This window comes from Coturnix japonica, unplaced genomic scaffold (assembly GCF_001577835.2).
Source record: "Coturnix japonica isolate 7356 unplaced genomic scaffold, Coturnix japonica 2.1 chrUnrandom727, whole genome shotgun sequence".
NCBI lineage: Eukaryota > Metazoa > Chordata > Aves > Galliformes > Phasianidae > Coturnix > Coturnix japonica.
The window spans coordinates 1-10,282 of NW_015440090.1; the positions used below are offsets into that span (position 1 = coordinate 1).

At 52.6% G+C, this 10,282-nt stretch overlaps 1 protein-coding gene across 1 annotated transcript; it reads right to left on the reverse strand.

Moving 5' to 3' along the window:
* Window positions 1-626: 626 nt before the first annotated feature.
* LOC107307629 (eukaryotic translation initiation factor 3 subunit C-like) lies at window positions 627-9,669 on the reverse strand (the record flags this gene model as incomplete). The annotated part of the gene is made up of 5 exons (XM_015851157.2): window positions 9,529-9,669; window positions 8,187-8,258; window positions 4,940-5,065; window positions 3,096-3,150; window positions 627-738 (listed from the first exon to the last, which is right to left on the reverse strand). Coding segments are annotated over exons 1-5 (440 nt in total), but the record flags the coding sequence as incomplete, so codon positions are not given.
* Between the last annotated feature and the right edge of the window lie 613 nt (window positions 9,670-10,282).

The window sequence follows — 10,282 nt, forward strand, 5'->3', positions numbered from 1 at the left end:
GCCCCCAGCCCCATAAGTGCCCCATAGGGCCCCATAAGAGCCCCATAGGGCCCCCACCCCCATAAGTGCCCTATAGGGTCCAATAGGGCCCCCAGCCCCATAAGTGCCCCATAGGGCCCCATAAGAGCCCCATAGGGCCCCCAGCCCCTTAAGTGCCCCATAAGTGCCCTGCCCCATAAGTACCCCATAAGTTCCCCCCCACTCCCTGCCCCATAAGAGCCCCCTGACCCATAAGTGCCCCATAAGTGCCCCCTGCCCCATAAGTGCCCCTGCCCCATAAGTGCCAACCCACTCCCTGCCCCATAGGGGCCCCTGCCCCATAAGTACTCCCCCTTCCCAGCCCCATATGTGCCCCATAGGGTCCCATAAGTACCCCCTGCCCCACAAGTGCCCCCAGCCCCATAAGTGCCCCATAGGGCCCCATAAGTGCCCCCAGCCCCATAAGTGCCCCATAGGGCCCCATAAGTGCCCCCTACCCCATAAGTGCCCCATAGGGTCCCATAGTGACCCATAGAGCCCCATAACTGCCCCATAGGGCCCCATAGGGACCCACAGAGCCTCATAAGTGCCCTATAAGGACCCATAGGGACCTATAGGGACCCACAGAGCCCCATATGGCCCCCAGCCCCATAAGTGCCCCCCATACCTCGGATCTCTTTGCTCTCCCCCCATCTTTCTTCTTGAGGAAGGCGGCAGCACCGAGACCATCGTCATCATCATCCCCAGAGCTGGACGAGCCTGGAAACACCATAGGGACATATAGGGACACATAGAGACCCCATAGGGACACATAGGGACCCCATAGGGACACATAGGGACCCATAGGGACCATCGTCATCATCATCCCCAGAGCTGGACGAGCCTGAAAACCCCATAGGAACATATAGGAACCCCATAGGAACATATAGGGACCCATAGGAACATATAGGGACACATAGAGACCCCATAGGAACATATAGGGACACATAGAGACCCATAGGGACATATAGGGACACATAGAGACCCATAGGGACTTATAGGGACCCCATAGAGACATATAGGGACACATAGAGACATATAGGGACCCCATAGAAACATATAGGAACCCATAAGGACATATAGGGACCCCATAGGGACACATAGGGACCATCGTCATCATCATCCCCAGAGCTGGACGAGCCTGAAAACCCCATAGGAACATATAGGGACATATAGGGACACATAGGGACACATAGGGACCCCATAGAAACATATAGGGACATATAGGGACACATAGAGATCCCATAGGGACACATAGGGACACATAGGGACCATCGTCATCATCATCCCCAGAGCTGGACGAGCCTGGAAACCCCATAGGAACATATAGGGACACACAGAGACCCCATAGGGACATATAGGAACCCCATAGAGACCCCATAGGGACATATAGGGACCCCATAGGGACCCATAGGGACCCCATAGAGACCATCGTCATCATCATCCCCAGAGCTGGACGAGCCTGGAAACCCCATAGGAACATATAGGGACATATAGGGACCCCATAGGAACATATAGGGACCCCATAGGAACATATAGGGACCCCATAGGAACATATAGGGACATATAGGGACCCCATAGGGACCCATAGAGACATATAGGGACCCCATAGGAACATATAGGGACACATAGGGACATATAGGGACATATAGGGACACATAGGGACCACATAGAGACACATAGAGACCCCATAGAGACCCCATAGAGACCCCATAGAGACATATAGGGACACATAGAGACCCACAGAGAGACATTGGGACCCATAGAGACACATATCAACACATAGGGACCCATAGAGACATATAGGGATCCATAGGGACACATAGGGACCCACAGAAACATATAGGGACCCCATAGAGACCCCATAGGGACCCATAGGGACCCATAGGGACCCCATAGGAACATATAGGGACACATAGAGACCCCATAGGGACACATAGAGACCCCATAGGGACCCATAGGGACCATCGTCATCATCATCCCCAGAGCTGGACGGGCCTGAAAAACCCCATAGGAACATATAGGGACCCCATAGAAACATATAGGGACCCATTGAGACCCATAGGGACCCATACAGACCCATAGAGACCCATAGGGACACATAGAGATACATAGAGATACATAGAGACCCATAGGGACACATAGAAACATATAGGGACCCCATAGGAACATATAGGGACACATAGAGACCCCATAGGGACATATAGGGACACATAGAGACCCCATAGGGACATATAGGGACATATAGGGACCCCATAGAAACATATAGGGACACATAGGGATCCATAGGGACCCACAGAGATACATAGAGATACATAGAGACCCATAGAAACCCATAGAGAAACATAGGAACCCCATAGGGACACATAGGGACACATTGGGAGACATAGGGACACATAGGGACCCCATAGAGACCCCATAGGGACCCCACAGGGACACATAAAGACCCCATAGGGACATATAGGGACCCATTGAGACCCCATAGGGACACATAGGGACCCCATAGAGACCCATAGGGACCCATAGAGACATATAGGGATCCATAGAGACCCATAGGGACCCATAGGGACCCATAGGGACCCATAGGGACCCATAGGGACACATAGGGACCATCGTCATCATCATCCCCAGAGCTGGACGAGCCTGAAAAACCCCATAGGAACATATAGGGACCCCATAGAAACATATAGGGACACATAGGGACCCCATAGGGACTCCATAGAGACCCATAGGGACACACAGAGACCCCATAGGGACCCATAGAGACACATAGCACCACATAGATCCCATAGAGACCCACAGAGACCCATAGGGACACATAGCGACCCATAGAGACACATAGGGACCCATAGAGACACACAGGGACGCATAGAGACCCATAGGGACACATAGCGACCCCATAGAGACCCATAGGGACCCATAGGAACCCACAGAGCCCCATAGGGACCCATAGAGACCCATAGGGACACATAGAGACCCATAGGGACACATAGGGACCCATAGGGACCCATAGAGACCCCATAGGGACCCATGTATGGGTCCTGCCCCACACATCTATGGGGCTGCCCCACACTCACCCTCAGAGTCGCGGCTCTTCTTCTCCTCGTCCTCATCGGCCGATTGCTCGGGGTTCTGTGGGGCACAAAGACACGCTATGGGGCAGACCCATAGAGAACCCATAGAGACCCCATAGGGACCCCATAGGGTTCCATTGAGATCCATTGAGTTCCACTGAGAAGCATCGAGACCCATTGAGACCCATAGAGACCCCATAGCTGCCCCATAGAGACCCCATAGTGACCCCATAGAAACCCCATAGAAATCCCATAGACACCCAATAGAGACCCCATAGAGACCCCATAGAGACCCCATAGAGACCCCATAGAGACCCCATAGGAACCCCATAGGGACCCCATAGGGACCCCTTAGAGACCCCATAGGGACCCCTTAGAGACCCCATAGAAACCCCATAGCTGCCCCATACAGACCCCATAGCTGCCCACAGAATCCCATAGCAGCCTATAGATACCCCATAGCTGCCCCATAGAGACCCCATAGCTGCCCCATAGAGACCCCATAGAGACCCCATAGCTGCCCCATAGAGACCCCATAGCTGCCCCATAGAGACCCCATAGAGACCCCATAGCTGCCCTATAGAGACCCCATAGCTGCCCCATAGTGCCTCATAGCTGCCCAATATAGAGACCCCATAGCTGCCCCATAGTGCCCCATAGAGACCCCATAGCTGCCCCATAGAGACCCATAGAGACCCCATAGCTGCCCCATAGAGACCCCATAGGGTTCCACTGAGTTCTATTGGGATCCATTGAGACCCATAGGGACCCAGTAGAGACCCCACAGCTGCCCCATAGAGACCATGGCTGCCCCATATAGACCCCATAGCAGCCCCATAGCTGCCCCATAGAGACCCTATAATTGCGCCATAGAGACCCCATAGGGTTCCATTGAGATCCGTTGAGATCGAATGGTTTCCATCGAGTTCCATTGGGATCCATGGAGACCCATAGGAACCCAGTAGAGACCCCATAGGTGCCCCATAGAGACCCTACCCAATTACCGAGCTAATTAATATGCGAATTATGTTAATTACCTGCCTATAGGCATTCAGCAGCCCCTATTAAACCCCATTATCCCCCCATATACCCCCCTATATACCTCCCCCATTAAATAATCCCCCCAATAACTAACTAACCCTATTACTTACCCCATTAATGAGCTCATTAGCATATTAATTAGCTTATTAGCATGTTAATTACCTGCCTATAGGCCTATAGCAGCTCCTATTCAACCCCATTATCCCCCCATATCCCTCCCCATTAACCCAACAACCAACAAACCCCATTACTTAGCTATTCAATTACCCTATTAACGAGCTCATTAGCATATTAATGAGCTCATTAGCATACTAATCAGCACTATTACCTCCTTATAGGCATTCAGTGTCCCCATATCCTGCCCATTATCCCCCATATACCCCCCTATACACCTCCCCTATTAACCCTATAACTAACCAACCCCATTAACGAGCTAATTAACACATTAAAGAGCTCATTAGCATGTTAATGAGCTCATTAGCATACCCATTAGAGTTATTACCTGCCCTTCAACCCCTATCCTCCCCATATATCCCCCATATACCCCCCTATACACCTCCCCTATTAACCCTATAACCAACCAACCCCATTACTTACCCCATTAACGAGCTAATTAACAAGTTAATTACCATATTAATGAGCTCATTAGCATACTAATCGGCACCATGACCTGCCTATAGGCATTCAGTGTCCCCCCTTCCTCCCCATTATCCCCTATACACCTATTACTTACCCAATTACTTACCCCATTACTTACCCTATTCGCCTATTAATAAGCTAATTAATATGCAAATTATGCTAATTACCTGTCTGTATGCGTTGAGCAGCCCCTGATAGTCCCTGTTGTGCTTGCGGAGCTTCTGCCTGAGGCTGCTGAGAGCTTTGGCGTTGTTCTTGTTCATCTTCTTCTTGCCTTCCTTGTCCTCCCACAGCTGCAATAGGGAGAGACCCCATAGAGACCCCATAAGGACCCCATAGGGATCCATAGAGACCCCATAGGGACACATAGAGACCCCATAAGGAACCCATAGGGACCCTATAGGGACCCTATAAGGAGAAACCCCATAGAGACCCCATAGGGACACATAGGGAACCATAGAGACCCATAGAGACCCCATAGGGACACATAGGGACACATAGAGACCCATAGGGACACATAGGGACCCCATAGGGACCCCATAGGGACCCTATAAGGAGGGAGCCCATAGGGAGCCCATAGGGACCCCATAGGGAGCCCATAGGGACACATAGAGACCCATAGAGAGACATAGGGACCCATAGAGAGACATAGGGACCCATAGAGAGACATAGGGACACCAAAGGGACACATAGGGACCCATAGAGACCCATAGGGACACATAGAACCCTATAGGGACCCATAGAACCCCATAGAACCCCATAGGGACACAAAGAACCCCATAGGGACAAATAGGGACCCATAGAACCCTATAGGGACACAAAGAACCCCATAGGGACACATAGGGACCTATAGGGACACATTGAGATCCATAGAGACCACATAGAAGCCCATTAACATCTATAGAGACCCCATAAGGACCCCATAGTGACCCTATAAGGAGAAACCCCATAGAGACCCCATAAGGATCCCATAGAGATCCATAGAGACCCCATAGGGACACATAGGGACCCATAGAGACCCCATAAGGAACCCATAGGGAAAGACCCCATAGAGACCCCATAAGGACCCCATAGGGAAAGACCCCATAGAGACCCCATAAGGATCCATTGAGACCCCATAGGGATCCATAGAGACCCCATAGGGATCCATAGAGACCCCATAGGGACCCATAAAGACCCTATAAGGACCCCATAGGGAAAGACCCCATAGAGACCCCATAAGGATCCAGTGAAACCCCATAGAGATCCATAGAGACCCCATAGGGACACATAGGGACCCTATAAGGAACCCCATAGGGAAAGACCCCATAGAGACCCCATAAGGATCCATTGAGATCCATAGAGACCCCATAAGGATCCCATATAGAACCCATAGGGACACACTGAAACCCATAGGGACCCCATAGGGAGCCATAGGGACCCTTGGCGTTGTTCTTGTTCATCTTCTTCTTGCCTTCCTTGTCCTCCCACAGCTGGAATAGGGAGAGACCCCATAGAGACCCCATAAGGACCCCATAAGGACCCCATAAGGAGAAACCCCATAGAGACCCCATAGGGACCCATAGAGATCCATAGAGACCCCATAGAGAGTCCATAGAGACCCCATAGTGAGTCCATAAGGACCCCATAGAGACCCCATAGGGACACACAGGGACACATAGGACCCCATAGGGACACATAGAACGCCATAGGGATCACATAGAGACTCACATTGACCCCATAGGGACACTATAGAGACCCCATAGGGACACATAGGGACCCATAGGGACACATAGGGACCCCATACGAACACATAGAGACCCATAGGGACACATAGGGACACATAGGGACCCCATAAGGACACATAGAGACACCATAGAGATCCATAGAGACCCCATAGAACCTCATAGGGACCCATAGGGACCCCATAAAGACCCCATAGGGACCCTATAAGGAGAAACCCCATAGAGACCCCATAGGGATCCATTGAGATCCATAGAGACCCCATAAGGACCCCATAGGGAAAGACCCCATAGAGACCCCATAGGGACCCATAGAGATCCATAGAGACCCCACAGGGACACATAGGGACCCTATAAGAACCCCATAGGGACCCTATAAGAAGAAACCCCATAGAGACCCCATAAGGATCCCATAGGGACCCCATAAGGAGAAACCCCATAGAGACCCCATAATGATCCCATAGGGACCCCATAGGGACACATAGGGACCCATAGAGAGACATAGGGACCCCATAGGGACACATAGGGACCCATAGAGATCCATAGAGACCCCATAAGGAGCCTGTGAGGACTTGGGACCTCATAGGGACTCAGTAGGGACCCTATAAGGAGAAACCCCATAGAGACCCCATAAGGATCCCATAGGGACCCCATAGGGAGACACAGGGACCCATAGGGACACACAGGGCCCCATAGAGACCCATAGGGACACACAGGGAACCATAGAGATCCATAGGGACCCCATAGGGACCCATAGGGACCCATAGAGACCCCATAGGGACACATAGGGACCCATAGGGACCCATAGGGACCCCATAGGGACACGAAGAACCCCATAGGGACCCATAGGAACACATAGGGAACAATAGAGATCCATAGAGACCCCATAGGGACACATAGGGACCCATAGGGACACATAGGGACCCATAGGGACCCCATAAGGAGCCTGTGAGGACCTGGGACCTCATAGGGACCCTATAAGGAGAAACCCCACAGAGATCCCATAAGGATCCCATAGGGACACACTGAAACCCATAGGGACCCCATAGAGACACACAGGGACCCACAGAGACCCCATAGGGACAGACTGGGATCCATCAAGATCCCATAGAGACACATTGAGATCTATATAGATCCCATAAAGACCCCATAGAGATCCTATAAGGACCTCATAGGGACACATAGGGATCCATAGGGACACATAGGACCCCATAGAGATCCATTGAGACCCATATGGACCCCCCAGAGACCCCATAGAAACCCTATAAGGACCCCATAGGGACCCATAGGGACACATAGAACCCCATAGGGACACATAGAGACCCCATAGAAGCCTATAGGACACATAGGGACCCATAGAGACCCCATAGAACCCCATAGGGACACATAGGGACCCATAGAACCCCATAGGGACACATAGGGACCCATAGAGACACCATAAGGATCCTGCCCCACATCCTGCCCCATAGCTCCCATGTTTTACCCCATAGCCGCCCCATATCTCCCCACATCCTGCCCCACACCCTGCCCCACATCCTGCCCCACACCTGAGTCAGTAATCCCTACAGGTCAGCCCATAGACTCACATTAACCCTCCCCACATCCTGCCCCATAGCTCAGCCCCCCAGCCCCATAGCTGCCCCATATCTCCCCACACCCTGCCCCACACCCTGCCCCACATCCTGCCCCACACCTCATTCAGGTAGTCCTCCAGGTCAGCCAGCAGCCTGATGTAGAACCTGGGCACCCCCTCCTTATCCAGCACCCCCCACCCCACATCCTGCCCCATAGCTCCCATGTTTTACCCCATAGCCGCCCCCATATCTTTCCCCAAATTCCATCGGCCCAACCTTTGCCCCACATTCCCAGGGGCCCCCCCCCCCCCCCCNTACAGCCTCCACACTCCTGCCCCACACCTGTAGTCAGTAATCCCTTCCAGTCACCCATAGACCCACATAACCCCTCCCGCACAATCCTGCCCCACTAGCTCAGCCCCCCGCCCCATAGAGCCGCCCCATTATCTCCCCACATCCTGCCCCACACCCTGCCCCACATCCTGCCTACACCTGAGTCCAAAGCCCTATCAGGTCAACCCATTAGACTCACATTTAACCCTCCCACATCCTGCCCCATAGCTCAGCCCCCCAGCCCCATAGCTGCCCATATCTTTCCCCACATTCCTGCCCCACCACCCTGCCCCCACATCCTGCCCCATTCCCCATTCCAACAGCCCTTCATATCAGCCCATAGGCTCATGATTGACCCACCCCACATCCTGCCCCCCAAGCTCCCACTGCCGTTTTACTCCCCATAGCCGCCCCATATCTCCCCACATCCTGCCCCACACCTCATTGAGATAATCCTCGAGTCAGCCAGCAGGCCATGTATGTAGAAGCCTGGGCACCCCCTCCCGTTATCAGTCCACCCCCCACCCCACCATCCTGCGCGCGATAGCTCCCATGTTTACCCCATAGCCGCGCCCATTCATCGATCCCACATCCTTTGCCCCACATCCTGCCCCACAGCCTGAGTCCCAAAGCCCTACAGTACTGCCCATAGACTCATCATATTAACCTCCCCACATCCTGCCCCCTGCTCTTCATGTTTTACCCCATAGCCGCCCCATATTCCCACATCCTGGCCCCACACCCTGCCCCACATTCCTGCGCACCACACCTGAGTCAGTAAATCCCTACAGGTAGCCCGTAGGACTCACATTAACCCTCCCCACACTCCTTGCCCCATAGCGCTGCAGGCCCCCCAGCCCATAGCTGCCCCATATCTCCCCACACCCTGCCCCACACTCCTGCCCCACACCTGAGTCACAAAGCCCTTCAGGTTACCCCATAGACCCACATACACCCACCCCACATCCTGCCCCATAGCTCCCATGTTTTACCCCATAGCCGCCCCATATCTCCCCACATCCTGCCCCACACCCTGCCCCACATCCTGCCCCACACCTCATTGAGGTAGTCCTCGAGGTCAGCCAGCAGCCTGATGTAGAACCTGGGCACCCCCTCCTTATCCAGCACCCCCCTGGCTTTGGCGTAGGCTCGTCCCAGCAGCTCAAACTCCTCGAGGCATCGAGTCACGTCGCGGATCTTCATCGCGTTACGGATGGTCCGGATCAGGTTGGACAGCTCCTCAAACCTGCCGGACCCATAGATGTGTGGGGCAGACCCATAAGTGTGGGGCAGAGCCATAGGAACACATAGAGACCCATAGAAACCCATAGAAACATATAAAACATTGAGAAATCCCATAGAAATCAACCAGAATCCTATACAAAGAACAATAGGATCGGGTTATAGAGATCCTCGAACCTGCCGGACCCATAGATGTGTGGGGCAGACCCATAAGTGTGGGGCAGAGCCATAGGAACCCATAGAGACCCATTGAAATGATCCTAAACCCCAATGAAATGAGTTATGACCCCATAGAAGGAGCAATAGGATCAGGTTGGAGAGATCCTCGAACCTGCACGTGTGTGGGGCGGACCCATAAGTGTGGGGCAGAGCCATAGGAACACATAGAGACCCATAGAAACCCATAGAGAGATGAGAAATCCCTTAAAAATGAGCTATAATACCATAGAAAGAGCAATAGGATCAGGTTGGAGAGCTCCTAAAACCCAACCCTGACCCATAGATGAGTGGGGCAGACCCAAAAGTGTGGGGCAGAGCCATAGGAACCCATAGAAACCCATAGAAACCCCATTAAAATGAAGCATAACCCCATAGAAAGAGCATAGAAATCAGGTAGGAAAGGAACTAAAACCAAACCCGG